This window comes from Prionailurus bengalensis, chromosome A2, assembly GCF_016509475.1.
Source record: "Prionailurus bengalensis isolate Pbe53 chromosome A2, Fcat_Pben_1.1_paternal_pri, whole genome shotgun sequence".
Lineage (NCBI taxonomy): Eukaryota > Metazoa > Chordata > Mammalia > Carnivora > Felidae > Prionailurus > Prionailurus bengalensis.
Genome location: NC_057348.1, coordinates 138,405,835 through 138,429,526, shown reverse-complemented (window position 1 = coordinate 138,429,526; position 23,692 = coordinate 138,405,835). Strand labels below are relative to the sequence as shown.

At 39.8% G+C, this 23,692-nt stretch overlaps 1 protein-coding gene across 4 annotated transcripts in view; it reads right to left on the bottom strand.

The window, feature by feature from the left end:
- CPED1 (cadherin like and PC-esterase domain containing 1) overlaps positions 1 to 23,692 on the bottom strand; it is a 272,086-nt gene that overhangs the window by 20,740 nt on the left and 227,654 nt on the right. For all 4 annotated transcript variants that reach the window (XM_043589341.1, XM_043589342.1, XM_043589343.1 and 1 more), the window contains 5 exons: positions 20,219 to 20,355; positions 5,694 to 5,914; positions 5,336 to 5,437; positions 4,843 to 4,930; positions 420 to 566 (listed from right to left, as the gene is read on the bottom strand). In XM_043589341.1, the coding sequence (XP_043445276.1) occupies positions 420 to 566; positions 4,843 to 4,930; positions 5,336 to 5,437; positions 5,694 to 5,914; positions 20,219 to 20,355 (695 nt within the window). The remainder of the gene's footprint in view (positions 1 to 419; positions 567 to 4,842; positions 4,931 to 5,335; positions 5,438 to 5,693; positions 5,915 to 20,218; positions 20,356 to 23,692) is intronic.

Genomic DNA, 23,692 nt, shown 5'->3' with positions numbered 1-23,692 from the left:
TAATGCATTAGATAAACCAATGGAGAAGGTCGTTCATTAGTTTAGCACATTAAATTGTCTTGATTTTCATGCTCCACTAAAGACATTTTATACCTTCTTTGGCCACAATTTCCTATGGGAAGGTTGAGAGTCTGTTAGTCAAGGCAAGTGCTCTCCACGTTTCCATCTTCCTGCTTTCATTGACCAGTGATCCTAGTTTTTAAATGTCTACATAAAAACTAATTCTTTTTTAACATCTTATTTTGTAGAGTCTCAAGTTGTGATTGCTAAATGCTCTGGCTGAGTAATGGTGAATACATCATTTAATCTCCTCCGGACATAGTTTTTTAATACAAAATAAGACTCAGAATATAATTAAAGATACAATGAGAAATCTAACCAATCAAAAGATACAATAAATAAAGAGCCAGCGTAAATACCTCATGGAAATGACATCCACACGTCCCCTGCAAAAACTCTTTGTATCGCCCCATCGTTATAGTAAATGTGTCAACCACTTCATAGCCATATGTCTTTGCAGCATCCAGAATAATCAAATTTTCTTTCCATAAGTTCTGAACTTCACTCTGTATTGCAAGAGAGAAGAATGAGAATTTTTATTGAGGATTGTTTTATGATTTAATAACTCAGGTAGAAATCATGTAAGTATCGTCTTTTTTACAGATAGATCCCACTGCAGGAAAAAGACTTAATTTCACATGCATTTTTTAAAATTTTATTTTAGAGAGACAGAGAGAGAGAGAGAGAGAGAGAGAGCAGTGGGGGGGGTAGTGGTAGAGGGAGAGAGAGAATCTTAAGCAGGCTCCACTCTCAGCATGGAGCCCCATGCAGAGTATCATGATCTGAGCCAAAATGAAGAGGCAGAGGCTCAAATGACTGAGCCACCCAGATGCCCTTCACATTCATTTCTTAAGTAAAGATGTGTTATCAGTTTTTTATTCAAAATATAAATATAAACATTTATGTATATATAAAACACCAACACATAAATATCTATAATGACACACAGTTTGGAACTTTTCCTTCTATGAAAATTAGTTTTATTTCCCACAAACATCCCATTGAAATATTTAAAAGTCTTACTTTAAAAGTCAAAATTTGAAAATCACAAAGGCTGTCTCCATCTATTTGGACTTTTATTCATTTAGTCATTTGAATATTAATTAGTGTCTGTTTTGTGCTTAGCTCTGCTAAGGGACAAGAATACAAGGGAAAAGAAATCACGGCCCCTGGTCTTAAGACATTGTATTCTAACAGGAGAAATAGATTTGTAAACATTTGCTCAGTCCTTTAATGGATTTAAATATGCTGGGCTCTGGGCTAGTCAGAAGAAGGAATAGCTGTGCAGGGGCAGGGGGACAGCTGGACAGTGAGGCTTCAGGAAGAGGATCCAAAGCAGAGTGAGGTTTGCCTATTGGATGGAGGTGGGGGCACCAGAGAAGAGGAGTGTGCTTCAGGGGGGCAGCAGAATTGAGTGAAATTTCCAGCCGCTGCTTTTTTGGATCATATTCTTCCCTCCCTCCCAAGCATGTTCAAAGCAACGATGGTGCTTGGCAGAAAGTCTAATTCAGATCCAATGCTGAGAAGAGGCACCCTGCACTAACTACTCTAACTCTGAGATTCCTCATCAGCCTGGTTAGGATTTTCTTAGACTGACCTGTAGTCTGAGACTCTTCCTACCTCATCCATCCTTCCACTCCCTTCATATCAGACATATTACAGCCAACCACAGTGCCCAATGCATAGTAGACACTCAAAAAAATATTTGGTGCAAGATTGAGGGATATGCACTTGGTGCTATCCCCTGAAACTCTTCCTGCCTACTTGGCACCCTTCCCTTTATCCTTTCCAGACATTCTCCTTAATAAATCCCCTTATTTTGCTAATCTTGTCTGCTGTCTGTTTCTTAGAAAACCCAAACTGACAGAGGGAGGAGATTGCTCTTGCCTTTTCTAAAGGACAAAAATGCTGTTCATTTTCCCGGTGAAAAAGTGAATCACTTGCATTTGTTGATCAGGCTGCAAAGTAACAGAAGCAGTACACATAGGTCTAATTTTCTGTCTTCTCCACTGTGCTAGCATACCTAATCTTTATGTGACATTATTTCCCCCAAAATAAAAGTAGTGAACAGAAAAAATTCCCACTGAAGGAATCTAGAGCAAAGAAGCACATGTGAATTTCGTCTGTGCCATCATGTGAACCATGATGCTCAATATTGTTTGCAGGCTTCTTCTTGTCCAGTTACAAGTATTTTCTCAACTTTAATATGTCTGATTATGAAAGGTATATGGAACTTTACAGTAAGCAGTTTCTTTTTTTTTCTTTTTTTTTAAATTTTTTTTTCAATGTTTATTTATTTTTGGGACAGAGAGAGACAGAGCATGAACGGGGGAGGGGCAGAGAGAGAGGGAGACACAGAATCGGAAACAGGCTCCAGGCTCTGAGCCATCAGCCCAGAGCCTGACGCGGGGCTCAAACTCACGGACCGTGAGATCGTGACCTGGCTGAAGTCAGACACTTAACCGACTGCGCCACCCAGGCGCCCCTACAGTAAGCAGTTTCTTAAGAGAGTTTTCTAGAGAAAGGTTGGTTCTCTGGGAAATAGATTCTGAGATGGGAATTTGCATAACAGTAGAGTGCTTTGGGGGATCAAACACTTATAAGGAAGTGATGTAGCTCCAACAGAGGCTTTTTGTGCATCCCCCTGGGAGTTTTAGAGCTGGCATTGTCCCTCCAGGATGGCCCAATTGGGGAAAGGGGACTGAATCTTGGTACTCCTGCACTGGCAAGTTGGGGCTCTGCAGAGAAAGGCAGTACTGTCAGCAGTCAGGTGTGAGTCCTTACTGGGTCACACTCCCAGTGGCCCAGTTGAATGAATATTTCAGCCTTGAAGGGGCGATCTGGGAGCAGCTAAATCATATGAAGTATCACTCACTCCTTGCATGGGGTATTTTTTTGAAAATCTACCATCTGCTGAGAATTGGGTTTTGCATTTGGGGTACCAGAGTGAGCAATGCAGCCCTCCCTCCCCAGTCCTTGCTCTCACAGAGGTTAGTCTAGCAGGGGAGACAGACAACCAAGGATTGTATCTGTTGAGCGACATGAATAAAGTCACAAGACATTATTATAGGAGCTCATAGCAGGAGTAGCCAATTGAGTCTAGTGCATCAGTTAAGTCTGCCCCATGGTAAACTAACACGGGAAGGGTGACTGGAAGTTGTTCAGGTGAGGAGTTGGTGAGAGGTGGGCTCCATGAGGAAGGAACAGTGATTTCAAACACCTGGAAGTGTCTGAGAGCATGGTGTGCTTGAGAAACTGAAAGTTTCCCAGTAGGACTGAGCTCAGTAGTGGTGTGTGTGTGTGTGTGTGTGTGTGTGCGCACGTTTGTGTATATGTAGGGATGAGTCCACAGAGGAAGGCAGAGGCAAGCTCGTGAATGGCCATGGAAGCCTATGATTGAGTTCACCCTTATTTTCTGCCTCCACTTGATATTATCCCTTTCTCTTTCATTCTATTCTTTCCTTTCCATTTCTCCCCTCCTTTTGCCTTCATTCAGTTTGAAAAGACTGATAAGGACCATCAAAGCCCTGGTGGGAAGCATAGTATTTAACACAGGATCTGGCACAAAGCAAGTGCTGTAGAAAAGTTTGCTATCTGCTGAGATGAACTGATTCAGAGTTAGGAACCTACATATAAGTAGGGGCCCTAAGTACTCCAGTTTTGGCAAGGAGGAAAGTGGGGCTCAGAGAAGAATTCTCAAGAATCAACTGTAACCTTGACTATAGCCTTCAAATAACATTAAAGGAGATTTAACTCAAAACCCACAGCAAAAATTATCAAAGGAGCCCTCGTCTAATCCCTCACAGTCTCCAACCCTTCAGCTACCCAACATGCAAACTACCTGCACTCATTTTAAGTGACCCTAACTTCCCCACACTAACTCCAAGAAGCTGAATTTGGAGGCTTGACTTGGGCCACTTTCTACCAGTTCTGTTTTTGCATCACAGATCTAGCATCTTGGCAGGCGAGGTGGCAAGAAGGGAGAGGGGGTTGTGTAATCTGCACTGGGGAGAGCTAGGAGAGCTCAACATTATTATACAAAAATAAATCTCACTCAGTTTACACAGTACACGGACAGCTTCCTGTCTCCCCAATTCCTAGTGCTCCCCTGAGCTCCCTGAAGCAACTGCACACAAACCTGCCTGCCAGTGAACTCTCCTCACTTGAACAAGAGCAGCTGGTTCTCTTGCCTACAGATGTTGCCTTTTCTTTTCTTAGACTTCTATTCAGTGTTGAGACTAATTTACTCTTTTCGAGAAGAACTGGTCAGAGGCTTCTAACTCCTCCCACTTATGAATATCCAAGGAAAGGAAAAACTAATGATACTACTTCAAAGACTTTTTTTTTTTTGAAAAGCAATCAGTCAGAAATCATCTTCAAAAAAGCCACTCTTCCCCAAAGTACTCATTGATACTGACAATTTCATTTGTGGTTCCAGCATGAGTCTTTAAAGGTGTATGAAACATTAGTGGGGTAAGGGGATACTTAAAGCCTAGTCTCTCTCATCTACCCCCCAGTTCTTTGTTTTTTTCATAGCTCGGCATCCCTTTTCTTCCCTTATGAGCTCAAAGCATCCACAATGTATTCATGTGATATGGTCTCCTTATTTCCCGGAGTAATTATAACTGGTTTGAAATCATAATCCTTAACTATATTATCCTCCTTTGATTTTTATGAAGGCCGCTGAGTATTGCGTAGTGTCTTGTGGGTTCTTTTTCAGACACCAGCAAAGATTCTTATAAGAACCACAAAGTTCACATAGCCTGGAGGGAATGGGCCTACCTGTGTCAAGAAATGCAGTCCATCCACTGGGAGATGAAATCCAATTCCCAAAGTTTTGATGATCACAAGGATATTGAGTAAATTTTCCCTGTGAATCAGAATTCTGAGGTCATAAACTTTGATTACATTTCTAGATGTTTGTGCTTACATAAACAAATACACTGGAATTCTTCTAGAATGTGATAATTAGCTTATAAGACTAAATTCTCATTTTATAAATATGATACATTTTAGGGTTTTTTTTTTTGTGGGTAGAGTTTTATGTGCCATTGGGCATGTTTTTACCCATAGTAAATTCAAATTTGGATAATGAAATGCCATCCAGTGATTGGATACGAAAGTATTTTGAAACATTTTAAACTAGACTTCAAGTATGTTATTCTAAATTACAAACTGCTCTTTAGATAAAATCTTGATGAAATTTAGTCACATTAAGGGTGACTTTTCTTTTTAACTTAGGATACTAATGACAGTTATTACTTCAGAAACCTACCTCTTCAAAACCTTGTGAATAATTTGTAGGTGATTGGAATTAAGCCACTGAACACCACCAACGACCAATACGGTCTGGCCTGTATTCTCCAGGGGACGTGATCTGAAATCCAGGAAGGAAAACAACACATGTTGCCTTGAAACAGATGGCAAACATTTTAACAGCAGTGCCTCACATTTCACTGAACCATATCTAGCATCCTGGTCACAGGACCCCCTTGTCGTTTCCAACTCATTTTCAGCCATATTACTTGGCATTTAAGCTTTTCAGCACATTTGATATACAGTGAGCCATTATGACCGCTAGTAAAACATCAGCACATTATGGCATTGTGCCATACATAAGAGTTCCATTGTACCTTTGCAAGAGATGTTCAAGTGCTTTTTCAAATGTTGGTCTCAACGAAGGGCTTATCCAGAACTGGGGATAGTAGGAATAACTGACCAAAGTCTTCCCACCATTGACATTGTGGTAGAATTTTGTGCCATGGACCTTCTGCCATTCTTGCAAGGTTTCATTTAGTCTTTCGATCAGATAGTACATTATTCCTCTATTGGTTGAATCTCCAATGAAAAGAATCTGTAAATTAAAGAAAAATATTTGCTTTCAAACCTGATGTTTACAGGATGAGAGATAATATAAAATAAGTGATTTCTTGAGGACTCATAAAACCACAAGTCTAATTCTTTGAAGGAGAGCCCTTTCAACTGTTAGAAATGACATCCATCATATTGTCCCCCAAGCCTGTTCATTTTCCTCTCTTCCACACTCCTAGCAATGATATCAGTCACTGACCTGCTAACTCATGTTTAAAGCTTTTTGCTTTACACTACCTTCAGGTTCTCTTCCTCCTTTATGCTGTTTGCCTTCCCATTTAATTAGCTTCACAAATTTTATTGATTCAAATAGGTATGAACTATTTTAGTGCTGTAAGAACACTTAGAGATTTTTCTAACCTCTTTGTTTTACAGATGAGAAAACTGGGGATCTGCAGAGGTTAAAAATCTCAGTAAAAGTCATGCCACTACTTGAGTAAAGAGCCACAGAACCCGGAGCATGAGTTTCTAAACAGTCGTCTATGTCTCCAGGAGCAGATCCCAGCACCATTGGCCCTCAAACACTCATACTCATCACCTCTTCCACATCCCCTCCCAGTGTGGCTCTGCTTCAGGCTCCCATTAACTCAAATCTGTGCTAGTGGCCACCCTTGAATTCATTCTACACACACAGTACTACAGGGATAAATTTCCAAATGCCTACTTCTGGTCATGTTACTTTCATGCTCAAAAACCTTATCAGCTCTCCATTTTCTATAAAATTAAGCCTAGTTACTTAGGTTCAGCCAACATTTGCTAAATTTTTGTTGCATATCAGACTTTGCTGGGTGGAGATTTCACACAGAGTACTCACTTCTAATCTTCATAATTGTGAGGTCTGAGTCATTATTCCTATTCCACAGATGAGGAATTTGAGGCTCAAGGAGATTGAGGTCATAAATCTAGTAAATGGGGAACACAGGACTCAAGCCTAGGCCCTTTAACTCCAAGTGCAAGATCACTGGCCCCATCCTCTCAATGCTTTCCGTCATGTAAGATTCCTACTTTTTCACTGAACATGATTTGCACTCCACAACATCTGTTTCTCCTTGTACTAATCTGTCTAGAAAGCTCCTCCCTCTGCCACGCCACCTGTGTAAACGCTACACAACCTCCAGACCCGAAACAAACGTGTCTCGTAGTAGGTCTTGCCCAATGCTCCAGCTTGTCCAATGACCTTGTCTGTCCTCTGTGATTTCATTACATTTTTAATTTCCATGACAGATGTTATCAAAGACTACATGAAACTATGGCTATTTGTGTCTGTGTCTTTTTTTCTCATATCATATCAAGAAGTATTTGAGGTCAGAGCCAGGGTTAATTTCTAAATTCTAATTTCCCCCATACTACCATGCATGCACTTTAAAAATATTTATTGAATTGAAAGTCAAAACGACTTTTGTTAGAGACAATCCTTTTTAAGGTCTTTGAACAGGTTTATTTCATTCTTCACTTTTCTCTCTCTGTATTGAGATTTCTCTTTCCGTTAGCCATGCACATATTTTCCTCTGATTTCAACAGCAGTCATTGCTATCACTTCTCAGGCACGACTGCATTTGTCCATGCACAGCAAATTAGGTGAGAATCTGCAAAAGTTTGTCCTTTCCATGGTAAATGTACTCAATTAGCTGTGTGAAGAAATGCCAGAACGTCTCTGATTTGCCCTCAGATCAAACACCATAAGCATCATGAAGTTGAACTGAATAACATAAGATGCCAAGGCCCCAGTCACCGATCCTCTTGGTCAAGTTCTATTTGGGGCAATAAAATTCCAGTATGATTAAATAACTTGTGAAATCATTTGAAATTCTTACTTTGACCTGTAACTATTTGTATTTCTGGTCCAGATTTCTGATTTTTAAAAGGGGAATTGTGAATAATCAGGAAGGCTCTTAATTTCAGACACAGAACTAGTAATTTTCCAACACCATCTGTATTAGTTTGCTGGAGCCCCCATAACAGAGTACCACAGGCTCGGTGGTTTATGCAACAGAAATCCATTTTCTCATGATTCTGCCGTCAAATGCTCTTCCACTGAGCTATACCCCCCATTTTCTCATGATTCTGGAGGCTAGAAGTCCAAGATCAAGGTATTTATATGGTTGATTTCTTCCGAGGGCCTTTCTCCTTGCCTTGTAGATGCCACCTACTCTCTGTGTCTTCACATGGTCTTTCCTCTCTGTGTCTGTGTCCTAATCTCATCTTTTTTTTTTTTTAACGTTTATTTATTTTTGAGACAGAGAGAGACAGAGCATGAATGGGGAGGGTCAGAGAGAAAGGGAGACACAGAACCCAAAACAGGCTCCAGGCTCTGAGCGGTCAGCACAGAGCCTGACGCGGGGCTCGAACTCACGGACTGCGAGATCATGACCTGAGCTGAAGTTGGATGCTTAACCGACTGAGCCACCCAGGCGCCCCTAATCTCCTCTTCTTGTGAGGACACCACTCACATTGGATGAAGGCCCACCCATAAGACCTTATTTTACCTTCATTGCCTCTTTAAAGGCCCTACTTTCAAACACAGTCATATTCTGAGGTATTGGGAATTAGGACTTCGACATATGAATTTGGTTGGGTGGGAGCACATTTCAGCTCTTGATACCAGTAAAAGGCCTTTAATATCAGCTTTTTAAAAAAAGTTTTAAAATTTATTTTGAGAGAGAGAGAGGAAGAGAGAGTGCCTGCGTGAGCAGGGGAGGGGCAGAGAGAAGGAGAGAGAGAATCCCCAGCAGCCTCCTCTCTGCCAGTGCAGAGCCCAACCAGGGACTTAAGCCTATGAACCAGATCATGACCTGAACTGAAATCAAGAGTCGGGTATTTAAACAACTGAGCCACCCCAGCACCCCAAGATCAGCTTTTAAACTAAACTGCCACTACAAGTTTTCCCAAAAGTTTCTTTTCAGTATAATATGAAGTTGCAATCCCTCCTATGGATCTCCAGGCAGCCAGTAAGGTCACTGGGTGTCTGTATTGTGGGTTACAGAGAGAGATACAGAGGTTTAGGAAAATCAAAGTAGCTGCACGCTATTGAGAGAAGCACATGTCTAGATAGTTGGTCTTTTCTGTGGGATTATACAAAGATAGAGCCCACCAAAAATGTTAGAGGCAAAAAGAGTTAAGGGTCAAAATTCTTAGGTATGGTTATTTATTAACTAGGCAATTTTAGACAAATTATATGATCCCTCCAAAGGTTCATTCTCTTATGAGTAAAATGGGGAAAATAATAGCACCACTTTTGAGGACCTCAATGAGATTTTAATACCTGTCTTGTTCCTGGCACACAGAAAGCATACAAAGTGAGCTAGCATTAAGGCATAGGAAGGGCACGGAGCACTTTTGAATGTATTTAGTGTGACTTGCAGTGCACTGCTAGCCCTGTAAATTCATTAACTTGTTTAGAGAAAATTTCAGAGAAGATGGGGAATGTCTAAATCACAGCAGTCTCTCTCTTGCCCTACTAACCTTGCTATAGGTCCCCCAGCAGGACGCAGAGGGTTGCTGGTGAAACTCGAGTCCCTCACATCTCCATCCCTTCGTAGTGACCAACAAAAGGTGCATGGATGGGGGGGAGGAAGCCTCACCACCATCCTCTGCAAAACAAGTTCTAAGTTGCAAATATCTAGGGGCAGTTGGGTGGTTCAGTCGGTTAAACGTTTGATTCATGGTTTCAGCTCAGGTCATGATCTCACAGTTCCTGAGTTTGAGCTCCATGTTGGGCTCTGAGCTGACAGTGTGGAGCCTGCTTGGGATTCTGTCTCCCTCTCTCTCTGCCCTTCCCCGGCTTTCTCTCTCTCTCTGTCTCTCTCAAAAATAAATAAATGAACATTACCAAAAAATGAACTGCAAATATCTAGACAGCATTTTTCAAGTCTAATGGACACTACTCTGGGAAGAATATTTTCTAGAGAATTATTTTCTCCCATTGCCTTTCTATTCATGACAAATTCAAATGATTAAATTGTAATGAAAATGAAAATACAGTTGTGATTTTAAGATTGCCTGTGCTGTAGGGGAAGCAGTTTTTGTAAAACGTTGATTGGTATTCCTACCTAAAAGATTTCTAACTTGAAAAGGTCAGCTCTTTTAAGTATACATACACAATTTAAAAATAACATCAGGAAATGGAGTGGTTTTTCTTCAGTTACATGGCTAATATTCAATCTTTATATGTTTTATTTTATTTTTTTAAATGTTTTATTTTATAAATATATTTTATTTAAGTGTTAGATATTTTATTGTTTAAATGTTTATTTATTTATTTTTGAGAGAGAGAAAGCACAAGTGTACGTATGCTGGCAGGGGAAGGGGCAGGGAGAGAAAAGAGAGAGAATTACAAGCAGGCTCCAGCACGTGAGCCCAATGTGGGTCTTGATCTCACAAACTATGAGATCATGACCTAAGCTGAAATCAAGAGTCAGATGCTTAACCGACTGAGTCACCCAGGCGCCCCCAATCTTTATATCTGTTATATCATCCAATTCAAGAATTTTTAAAAATAAAATTTGTAGATTATTTGTTTTAAAGGTCAACTTTAAAAGGGCTAAATCATCAAAACAGATATTCGTAACAGGTCGTACAATTTTCAAATAACTCTTCTGTCCCATGAATATTATTGCCTCACACTAGCATGCACAGGTATTGATTGGCATAGGCAATTGAAGAAAATAAATGTGATCATTAAGTACAAATAACCAGTAAGCAATTATAAAAATAATCCATGTCGGCAATAGAACATCAAAATAGCTAATTTTTCCCCTACCAATTTAGCAAAGATTTTAAAAGCACCAACAATCTTATGATCTCAGGGAAATGAACCCTCTCCTTCAGACTATGTAAGGATCACGAGGGAGAGTTTTTATCTTCTTTCCTTTCAACTGTTGAATCCCAAGCTTCAGAAGAGTGTCTGGCATAAAAGTCGGTTCTCATGTGTTAAATGGATGAATGGAAACTGCTGTTGTGTGTATAAGTTGGCAATTTTTAAGGAATTCCACTTCTAGGAAATCTTTAAGGATGTCTATTAAAATATATTTTAAAAGAAAAATAAACTGGAAGCAGTATAAATGTCTGCCAGATTGCTTATATTAAAGTATAATCATACACTTAAATTTTTTTCCTCTTTTAACAATGATATCGTAATATGGATACATTGTAATGGGGAAGATTTCAGTTAACTTTTATAAAAAGCTAACTACAATCACAATATAAATAATGATTGCAATTTTTTTGGTAAAAAGCATGTGGATGTGTAGCAAAGGTCCTGGAAAGTTAACTGTGGTTAGTTTGCAAAGGGAGATACAACAGTGTATTCTGTTATCTAAAATGAACATATATTGACTTTTTATGACAATAATGAAATAACACAAAGGCAGCAACAGTGGCAGCAATAACAGTAAGTGCATTTTCATCTTAAAAACATTTTGAAAATTCCCATAAAAACAACCAGCTTAAACTTCTGTGGAACAATGGCTTAAGTAAGCATTGGTTCAATAAACCCAACACAGGAATCACGTGAATCAGATTTCGGATTCCAGTAGCAATCTTATTCCAAGATTGAATGGCATTTTCCCATGCAGCATCTCTTTTTGGGTTCTGCAGTGCAAGAGGAGAGCCTGCCTCCATCAAGGTGGGCTCTGGAGAGGAGCAGAAGCATCTGTGCCTGGATGTGTGCTGAGAGGCTGGACCTCAGTGCATCAGTGGGCGACAAAGACATGTTCAGAGGACTTCTGTAACTTTTCTATTCCCGAGACTCAGCAGGAAGTGTGTCACTGAAAAGTTTACAGGGGCTGGCATCTTCCCACTCTTTTTCATACCACCATGGACCAGAGGACCTAGAAGCACATCATGTTCCTAGGCTCTGTTAAAGCCTGGGACTTTTTTTTTTTTTTTAAGTCATCTCATTAAAAACACACGACATGGTTTAATTGTCTTTATCTTCATTTCTTTATTATCTAGTCCTTATATTAGGTGGGACGGGCTATGTGCTATAACAAATAGAGCCCTGAGAGGTATAATTGCCTGAACACAAATGAAGTTTATTTCTCCCTCAGGAAAACAGTTCAGGTGGTTTGAGGCAGGTGTATGTGTGGGGTGGGGCAGGGTCCCAGGATGTTTAGACTGTGCCTGCTTCAATTATGGCTTCAAAGACCTTTGTGGGCATCCATATCCAGCTGAAAGGAGGAGTAAAGAGCTGCCAGGTTGTTTATGGGCCCCCCGTGGCAGCTGGGCACATCACTGCTGCTCACACATTCCATTGGTTAGAACTCAGTCCTATGGCAGCACCTAATTTCAAGGGAGACTGAGAAATGTAGTCAAGCTACATTTGCCAGGAAGAGGAGGGAATGAGTTTTATCAACACGTAGCTACCACTTTCTCCTTCATACCATCTTCCTGGGGAAAAAACCTAAAACCTAAATTCAAATTTTTCAACATGTGAATTAGCAAAAGTATGAAACATATGAAAAGCTAAATTTATAATCCACATGATGCATAGAAAGACTTCTTAGAAAATCGGTTCCCTGAGACAAATAATAGCAAGAAGTATCATTAGTATCAGTATCAGTATCAATATCAGTATCAGTATTAGTATTACTGAAAATGCAACTAGAACTTGGTAATTTTTTACTGAAACATAAAATAAAATGGCTTTCATTCCACTCATCATGAATGAAGGGAACTAACAATGGTGACACTTAAGCACACAGATATTATACATTCCATTGCCTCCCTTTCTGCAGAGTCATCAAAAGTAGCAAGGGCATAGTTAGCAAGCCAAGTTATAAAGAAATGGAAAGAAGAGTATCTGGCTATCTGGGTTGAGTCAATATAAAGGCAGTAGAATGTCTGGAACTTGTTAGCTTTTCAGAGTCTCCTGATCTGTTGAGGCCAAAAAGAATTTGGATATATGGAGAATCAATAGACAAGGAAAAAAATTCTTGATTTAAATAATTTCCCTCCTTTCCTCTTTCCTCCTGCATAGACTTTATCTTCAATGTTCACAGAAATAGGGATATTTCTTCAGAACCAACAGAATGCATGTAGATGCCGAGACAGGACCCAGCTAACAGGACCTAACTGAAACCTTCCAGGAGGGGAAGTTATATAGGAATGCAATAGAAGCTACTTGCCCATTAATCTAGGCAATGCCTGCTTACTGGAGTGCTCTCTCATTGGTAATTAAGGAAATGACAATGAGGTGAAGGGGCATTTTACTCATTACATACAGTCCAGGGCCAACCATAGCCCATCTATTTAGAAAGCTCCACAGCAATTCTGATGAGCTGTGTGATTGAGCACCACTGCTCCCAGAAGATATTCATTTCTAAACAAAACAAGGGGTCATCCAGTCCTAATATGAAGCTAAGACTGATCAGATGGCTAATGATATTTAGGGCGTGATGAAAATCTAGCTCAGCAAAGCATCTCTCTGTGAAATATAATATGGTTACAAATGTTTTCCAATGATGCATTTTGATTAAATTGGCTGTAGATAACCAACCAAATTGTTCTTTGGGGTCAAGAACAAATGCAAATTGCCATTTAGGCAAATCACCCTCAAATACATGAAATTTGGCCAAAATAAGGGGGGGGGGTGATAAACAGCTAAGCAATATCACCTACATGTAGGTGTAGCTGCTCAGAACAAAATTATTTATCTACATTGCTGTTCAATCTGGATTATGGGCATTACGGATAAGCCATCCTTTCCTGGTGAGAGTGAGGTGATTTCCTTCCCTTTTATCCTTCCTTTATATTGAAACTGACAAGCAACAAGAATTGTGTAACTATAATGGAACTCACATATTAGTCAGAACATATTATTATAGCCACACTTCAAAAATTTAAACACCTTTAAGTCCAAGACACTACTTAACTTGCAAATATTACTTAAAGATGTAAGTTACGTTTCCTGTTTTAACAGCTGAAATTAAGTACTTTCAGTAAATACCACCTTTTTGTATTTCCCTTTTTAAATTGCACTCTTCTCTCAGATACTTTATTACTGTTTTAAATTCTGAGCTACGTTTTCAACTGACAAACAAAATAAGGGCATGTTTAATTCAGTTTGGTCCGGCTCCTCTAAGTTTTTTCAACTGTAAGTTGATTATCATATTTCCAAACTATTTCCTATAAATTTCACACTGTGATTACAGAGTTATGCTCTGATAAATTTGTATATGAATGTTCCATTCAGAGCTTATTAAGTAAGAGGTGGGTATCTATTTAGGTAAATGTGTGAGTATAACTGAACACATAGCTGATATTTTTCAATTGATTTTGCTTTGACCCAACACAGTTATACAACACAAAACCTATACATAACACATACGCAAAAACCTATACATGAAATAACTTATATTTGGATAAGTTTAGGGTCTAAAAGGAGTCCCACATTTACTTGCCCTCCATACACAAGCAAGTATGACCTAGAGATGGGGTACAAATGCTTCGAGGAGAAACCTTTTTCCATCTCTTCTCCAGACATCAGCCTCCTGTTTACAACACTGTAGTGAAGGCAAATGATGGACTATAGAAAGTACAGTCCTGCTCACGTGCCACTAAGCACAGTGGGGTTCCTGGTCAAAGTTACTGGAAACTTGAACTCCTTTTTAAGTCTCAACTGATTTGTGTCTTGTCTCTTCTCCACAGGTGGGCATGTATTTCCTAGTATAGCCTTGCATTCATCAGTGTAAAATAGTGTAAAAAGATGTAAAAGGTCGTAATAACAACATAAGGAAATTCAGTTGAGGGAAATGACCACTTAGAGATTCTAAAGAAAGCAGAATGCTAGGAGGCCGAATTTGCCAATACTTCTCACAAGCTCAGTCAAATTCTATGGCATTTAAATCTGATTCTTGGAGAAAGATTTTTCCATTTAATGCATCTCCAAAAGCTGAAGTCTGCCTTAATTTGGATTTGAAGTTCTGTTTTATTGTAGCACAACATTTGCACTACCTGCTCATGGCAACAGTGAAACTCAGCTTCTCACTGTAAAAAGTCTGAGTTACAAATTAATTGACAGTCTTCATGTTAGTAAGGCTATTCTACTGTTAGAATTTGCATGTTTAGATATGTCCCCACTTTTACATAATCCAAGAAGCATAAATTGCAATGCACTAAAAAATGAGAAACTTGGACTCCTCTCTTGCACTCCTGATTGGTTCCTGCCCCTCCTCTGTTTCTCTCCAATCTGAGAGAATCAAAGGACCTAGGCTCGAGTGATAGGACTCTCCTGGCAGATTCCTTTTTTTTTCTTTAATTTTTTGAAGTTTGTTTATTTATTTTGAGACGGAGATAGCCTGAGTGGGGGAGGGACAGAGAGAGATAGAGATAGAGAGAGAATCCCAAGCAGGCTCCACTCTTCAGCACAGAGCCCTATGTGGGGCTCAAACTCACGAAACTGTGAGATCATAACCTGAGCTGAAACAGAGAGTCAGATGCTTAACTGACTGAACCACCCAGGTGCCCCTCCCTGCATATTCTTTCAGGGGAAAGAAAGGAAGATCCTTTTTTTTTTTTTTCCAGTTCATTTAAACCATTTCAAAGTAACATTTTTGGTAGATTGCCTGTAACTACCACCACCGCCCTCCGTAGGCACTTTCTCTTTTACCAACTTTTCCAGAACCTCAAGTACAGGTCAGGTGCCAGCCTCTGAGCTTCTTTCTACCTGTACAGTTATCACACTATGAGGAAACAATTGCTTCTCTCATGTGTCTCCTTGTACTGGAAATTTAGCTCCCTGGAGGATCATGTTTGTATGCCCCTAGAACAGATTGTTAACTCAACAAAAGCTAGGCTAGTGAATGAACAGTGGAGCATCACAAAAGTTATAAAAAGTATTGTGAGCTTCACTTTAAGCAATCAGGTGGCTAACTTCTACTCTGGTACCATGTTAGGGATAACAGATACTACAAGCTTTCTGATGTGGGGCAGCAGAGTTGATCTGATGGTGTTGATGAATAAAAAATCACTTTGTCTGATGGGATCAGAACTGTAGTTAGTGCAGGCTTCCTGACTGTAGGTCTGAAGTTCCTACCACTCCCTGACCCTGCTATCCTTATGAAGTGAATTTCTGTATAATGTTGCTCAAATAATATGCGTCTGTTGAATGACTGACATAGTAGAAAGTGAGCCCCCCCAAATGTCAGTTTATAAGGGGTTTAAAAAACAAAATATTTATGTGACTTGTTTTTCTGTTTTTGTAAATGGTATGCCTTAACATGTATTTGTCTTTGGAATAGAATAATGATTATGAAAAATTCTGGGTAGGATGAGAATTGTCTTAGTTTAGTAATGAAAGAGTTTCAGGATACTTTGTGTATTTATATTTCTCTCATGGAGAATGAGAAATCAATGTACTGGGAAAGCTTTTTGCTAATGCACTTTTATGCATAAATAGAGTCTTCTTAAAATAAGTGCTATTTGATAGTCATAGTTGTGAGTGTTCATGCAATTTTCTCTGTGCTGTGTGGTGTATGTGGGCATGCACCTGTCTATATTACCAGGTCCATGATTGTGAATATAAGATTTCTTCCTCAGGGTCTCTTTCCTTTGCATTTCCACTGCCTCTGCCTTAGTTCTGATTTAAGTTTTAAAACACAGATTTTTAGATTTAAAAATATGCACCCATTGTAAAAAAAATGAAAATCACTCAAATATTTTAAAAGATCTCTTCATTCTTTGCCAAACATGTTCTGCTACCTGAGGTGGCATCATGGGCATGTGACCTTGGGCATTGCACAGAGTCCGTGTAGCGGGAGGGCCCAGTGCTCGTGCTATTGCTTTGTGGTTGCCTTCTTGGGAATCTTAATAATTTTGAACACAGGCTACTGCATTTTCATTTTGCCCTGGGCCTCGCAAAATATGTCGCTGGTCCCATCACCACCCTACCCTTCTCCCACTCCCTTTCACTTATGTGATCATTTGTTTTGTTGTTGTTGTTGTTGTTGTTGTTGTTGTTGTTTTTGAGAGAGACAGAGCTGGGGAGAGGGACAGAGATCCAGATGTTCTGTGCTCAATGCTGAGCCTTTCACAGGGCTCAATCTCACGAAAGAACCATGACCTGAACCGAAATCAAGAATTGGATGCTCAACCAAATGAGCCACTCAGGTGCCCTCCTATGTAATCATTCTTAACTGTGTTACTTCCAAAATTTTTCTGTATGTGTAGGCATGCTTGTATGTATGTATTAAGTTTTTATATTAGTGGCATTATTGTACACATATACTATTGAATATATACTAACTTTGAATCTGTACTTCTTTAGAAATCTATACTTAGAATCTATACTTTCTTTGACTCTTCAATGTTGCATGATGGAATTTTTCCACGAAACAGCCTCTGCTTCCCTAGCACCCACTTCCTCCCCGCCGTAGGCAGTCTCCATACTGCTGCAGAAAGATTTTTCTAATTCTGGCTGTGTCATTCCTCTGCTAAAAATGTACAATGCTTCCCTGTTGTGGATAGAAAACTTTAGCATCCTGGTAAACAAATCAGACTCGGTAGAATCACTGCCAGCATGCTAACAAATTGGAGTTCTGAGCACAAAGGTCCGAATAGCACCTCTGGACTAAGAGAATCTCTAAGAGAAGCCCCCCCGCCCCCCCAAGCAGCCAGCTAGCTGGTCTCTGCCAGGAGCACCTTATCTGCATATCGGGGTTATTTTTAGAGTTTGCAACATTCTGTCTCCCTACCTAACAGACAGAAAGAGGGATCTTCCTTTTTTCTTATCATTACTTTGTAGAGTTGCTAATAATCTACCTTGAAATTAGCAAAGACTATATCAGTTGTGTCCCTTCCCCGTGTCCCCCCACCCTGGGTTTATTTATGTGTTGAAACCCTACCCCCTCTAGTGATAGTACTAGAAGGTGGAACATTTGGAAGGTAATTAGGTTTAGATGAGGTCATGAGGGTGGGGCCTCCATGATGGGATTAGTGTCCTTAGAAGGAGAGGAGACCAGAGCTCTCTGCCCTGTGAGGACAACAGAAAGGCAGCCAATGGAAGCTGGGAAGGAACTCTCACCAGAACCCAACCCTGCTGGTCTCCAGATCTCAGAGATCTCGGCCTACAGAACTATGGGGAATGACCCCAGTCTATGATATTTTAACACAGAGAAGGAAAAGGGCTTTTAGCTTCCTACAAAGCTGATTAATCTACAGCATAGGATTAGATCATATAGGCTTCTTTTATTTTACAGAGGAATAAAATGAGCCCAGGAAATAATATGTGTCATGTCAAAAGCCATGGAATTTAGTTATGAACTTAAATGAACATCTACTGCCTTTCAGGTTAATAGACTGTGACATCTTGGAATTTTCCCGAATGCTCTAAATTCTGAGGTCGGAACAGTATCCTGGAAGAGCTTAGAGAAGTCTGACTGTTATAGCAACAACTATTTTCATTGCTTCCAGTCCTGCATTTCTAAGATGTGGATGTTGGGTTATCCAAGTTGGTGGTTAAAAATGTCAGAGTAGTAGCCACATATGCATGTGTGATCATGGGAGAATTACTCAATCTCTCTGAGCTTTAAATTTCTTAAGTAGAAAACAGATACAATATCTACCTCACAGATTTGTGATGAGAAATAAGTAAGATTTTAATTTATTTGTTTACTCTACAAATATCTGTTAAGTGACTATTACCTATCAAAAAGTTGTGCTAAGCAGTGATTCAAACATGTTCCCTGTCCTCATGAAGCTTACAGTTTGGTTAGACATAAGGTATGAAAGTTAGCAGCACACCTAGTTCCTTGCACACAATCAATTCTCTGTTAATAAGAATATTAAGTGACAGTTAATAAAAGTCTAAATGTTTGGTTTCTTCTCTTTCTTTTTTATTTTTTAAAAAACTTTTTAAATGTTTATTTATTTTTGAGAGAGAGAGACACAGCATGAGCAGGAGAGGGGCAGAGAGAGAGGGAAACAGAATCTGAAGCAGGCTTCAGGTTCCGAGCTGTCAGCACAGAGCCCGACATGGGTCTCGAACTCACAAACCTTGAGATCATGACCGGAGCTGAAATCAGTGGCTTAATCGACTGAGCCACCCAGGTGCGCCTCTTTCATTTAAAATTTTTTTTTAACGTTTATTTATTTTTGAGAGACAGAGAGAGATGAACTGCAAGCAGGGGATGGGCAGAGAGAGAGGGAGACACAATCCGAAGCAGGCTCCAGGCTCTGAGCCGTCAGCAGACAGCCTGACGCAGGTCTTGAACCCATTAACTGTGAGATCATGACTCGAGCCAAAGTTGGATGCTTAATTAACTGAGCCACCCAGGTGCCCCTCCCCCTTGTTTTCCTTTTTAAAAGTAAGTAATACTGATGCTTTTATATTTAGAGATACTCTCAGTCATGAAAATTGGTGCAGTTGTATTGGAATCACCATGAAGAAATGTCCATCCTCCTGCCCTGCCCCTCTCCCCCTGTCATTCTTTTTAAATTATTTGCTAGTAGAAAATCTAACCATAGGCCTAATCTGAAAAGCTGGCATACATTCATTCCAGTGCTCATTTCCTTTTGCATTAATAGAACTTAAAAAAAATCAATTTTGGAACTCCGTGTTGCCCATCTGTGAGAGCTTACAAACAGTTTGTAAGGAAAGAACTTTGAAAATCTGGGTAAGGATTACTTACTTCATGTTAACCAAGCATCTCAGTCTATGTGCCCGGTTCGCACGTCCAAGGGCTCTGCCGGAATCTACCTACTCAGAGTGCGCCTAGTAAGAAGACACTGCGTGTCCAACAAATCAGCTTAGAAGCCTCACTAAAGCAAAGGCAGCCTAGTGAGGTCCATTTGAGACCTGCCCGGGAATGTGAAAGAAGATCAGGAAGGTTAGTGTCTCATGCACCCAGGAAGCTCTAGCAGAAGTGAGTCTTACATGCAAGAACATTTCATGGCTTGTGCAAGTGAGCTGCAGACATCGGCTGTCACTGCAGTGCCTCGCTAGAGCTGCAGTTTGACCAGGCCAGCTGCTCTGAACCGCCATCTGTCAGTTGACGTGGCAAGCGCTCACCAATTTGTGCTGAGAAAAACCAGCATGGAATTGGGTCAGCACAGGACATGACTTTAATATCCTCCATCTGTCAAGTAGACGTATTTGGAAATAATTGAGCAAGAATTGTTAAGGCTCTTCTATTCTAACATTTGCCCATGATTCAAAAAGCCAGACTGCATTGCATTAGTTATCCTCCGCAGAGTAAGAGAGCAGGAATTGGTCTACTAAATACAACAGCGTGGCTTTTGGTGATGCAGGTGGCAGAAATTAAAGGCTTCCCCTGCCGGATCCGGAACTTACCTTCCTTCCCCCCAGGCACCGCTGGAGTTGAGGCTTAGTTAGAACACTGTACTGGCAGTTCTGAGGCTGCCACGTTATCTCTCTCCAGTCACAGGTCCTGTTGTCTGAACAGCTAAGGCAAGGCACGATCCATTGGCCTGGAATAGACAGCAGGACCTTTGTTCACATTCTACTAGTGAAATTACAGCTTGCAAGTTACTTTAGAATTCAGTTATGGCACAGTATTATAAATATTACAGTGAGAAGACCACTCGTGTACATCTGTGGAGCGACGCATGCCCCCCTGACAAGAAAACAGAATTGCAGCAGGTAAAAATATTCTGAAAGAACACAGTCCATGCTGAAGTCAAGTACGGGTCCTGCTCTGTGAAACTGCCTCCTTACAAAAAACTAAGTGATTGGGTACTACTCAATTATTACTTGTTTTTAAAGAGTACACTAGGCACTTAATAGAACCAAAGTAGATGGGAAGCCACTGATATCGAGGTAATTGACCACTAATCTTTATTAGCGTGAGACATGCTTAGCTTAACAATCCAATAATAGATCTATCCCCTGCCTTCAAGAGAGTCAAGATATAAGAGAATTACTTCAATATACTGCTAATTTGTTATTTCGAAGACTAGTTATTGCTCTTAATTTGATCGGTGACCTTTTTGGTGTGAATCTCTTCAGCTCTTTCTAGCTCTGTGGCCTTCATTTCTCCAGCCCTTAGATGAGGTATGTACTGCTCTCACACCGTTGATGGGAGGACTGAATGGGATAATGTGCTTAACATATCTAGCACAATTACAATATCGTATTTATCTTTGTTACTAGCTGACTTCAGGCACAGAGTAGGTCATAAGCTTTAGTAAATGTTTATAAGATAAATGAATATTCTCAATGCATTTGCGATCTTTTCTATTTTAGTGATAAAGTAATATGTATCCAAAACGCTTCAGCTTTTAGTGTGAGTAGAGATGTTCATAATCAGAAAAAAAATCAAGAAGGGATTTTTTATTTTTGTTTTTTCCTTCTTCATCTTTTCAGAAATGGAGTTTGAACTAGAACATTGAATACAGAGTGGTTATTTATATCCTTTGTGGAGAACGCCCTGACGTCTCCAACAATCACATGCTCTACCCTAAAGGTCTTGCTTATGTTACCACTAGATGTTTCTCTTCAAAACATTGAGGAGCCAAATATTCCCAGCTACTTTTTGAGTTAGAAAGAAAAAAAATTAACAACTTTGTCCATTCTGGCTTTGATTTGTGGTTCTGCTAACAAAAGTATCTGGTGTGGCATTAGAGGGAAGAATCTCGACTTTTGAGCAATGAATATGGTGTGCTTCCATTGCATGACTTCAAGGATGTCAGAATCATGTGAGTGTTTTTGGAAATAGTTAGAAATGATAAAATATGAGAGGAGGTTTAGCTTATGGCCTCCTAGTTGATCACAGAAAAGAAAAAAAGAAGTGTGGGTATATTAAGAGAGAACTGGGGGAGATGAAAGAAAATAGTACTCTCTAGGAGGATTTTAACCTAAAACGTTATTGAAGTATTTACCCTACAAGATGTTAGGTGCTACTGATGTTAAAATATAATAATTTTAAAAAATAGTTAACATTTCATAGCACCTGCCAGAGGTTAGGGATATTCTGAGCACTTTCATATATTAACATATTTAAGCCTCTTAACTACAATGTTAAGCCTCAAAAAATTTACAGTCAGGTTAGAGGGTTACAATTTATACATGTAAAATAGTTACAGCATAATAAAAAAGGCATAATTGAGTAAAAATAGCTGCGTGGTATGAAATCAGTCTGGGCTCTAGAGACACACACACCTGAGCTCTGCCTCTAGCTAGTTGTGTGGACCTCAGCACTGCATGTTAGAGTCACCTAAAAAGCTTTTTAAAATCCCCATGCTCAGATCGTATGCTGGACCAATTTAATCAGAACCACCCGGTATGGAACTCAGGCGTCGGTGTTTTTTAAATGCTTTTCAGGTGATTCCAATATACAGCCGCAGTTGCGAACCACTGTTTGGCTTGAAAAAATTACTTAATATTCTCTCTATGAGGAAAATACATATGGCACCTGCCATAGTGCCTGATACCCAGCAATCGGTGAATATATTTTACTCCTCCGCCCCCACCTCAAGTAAGCCGTGGTAGTTCAGAATAAAGAAAGCATCACAGAAGTCAGAATTGTCATGGAGCACTTGAAATGTGTTCACGTCTTCTGGATAGACAAGATTTGGAAAGATGGAATGGGTGGTACTTTGGGTGACGAAGCCACCCTGACAGCAGGGACTGAAGAAATAAGTGGCTTCTACAAAAGATTACATATAGGAGAGAAAAAGGTCTGCTCGGTAAAAGGCATTTCCAAAGTTTCCAAATGTAGAGAAGAGCAGTGCTACTAAAAGATGGAGAGGTGCTGGTTTTTGAATGGCAATGTGAAGATTATCCTCAAAAATGCTTGTTTCTCCATCCATTTCTGTTTTGTGATTTTTCTGTGGTTTTCATTTAGAATATAACTTGCTTCTAATTCTGACTTTGCCCTGGAATATAGGGTTTCTTCACAATTTCTTCACATCTTCACATCTTCATGATGATTTGTGTTCAGTGGGCATCCTCTTGAATGGAGTGGAATGGGCTTTGGGTCTTGTGTCCACCCTCCTCTTTGCCAGATGAGGTAAACTGAGGCCACAAGAATTAAATGATAGAAATGGGGTCATGCTGTTAATGACAGGTTGGACCAGTCATTAACTGAAGTCTTGGAGTCTCCAATTTTCTGATCCTTTTGTCGTATTAGGCGAGGTTAGCACAAAATCATCAGTTGAAAATGAAATATGGCCCAATGGTCTCTTTGATAGCACTTGTTTATAGGAAAGCCCACATCAGGTTGTTTTAACGAATGTCTTTATTTTAAAAAGCTGGATTTATTTAGTGGGTTCACCTGTTGATGGAGACTATGTTTAAAAAAAAGATGGGTAATTTTCTTTCTAATAGGATGGTGGGTATGTCGGGGACATAAATGTGTTTCTGCTAATGAGATTATATCTAATAATATTTTGAAGGTCTCTGTTTTCATCAGATCCTTGAGTATTTAAGGGCACATGCATCCTCTCCCCCAGACATTTTGTCCTGCACTAACCTTGCTGACAGCTAATTTTGTACAAGCTGAGGTCTTCTTTGGCCATTTGCTTCTAAAGCTGAAGAAATAAGTGGCCAATTGCATGCACAAAAATCCAAATATGGGCACAATTAGTTTGTGGGCATAAAATCTCATGCACATCAAAAGGACTCCTGATTGGGTCTCTGAAATCTTGGCCCCAATGCTTCATACTACTATATATTTATACAGTCATAACTCTTTGCATTTTTGTATTGGTTTAAAATGCCCCCCCCCTTTTATTGTGATTTAGTAATGCTGCTTGAAATAGACATCTGTATAACATCTGCAAGACTGGAGTTTCTTGACATTTTAAA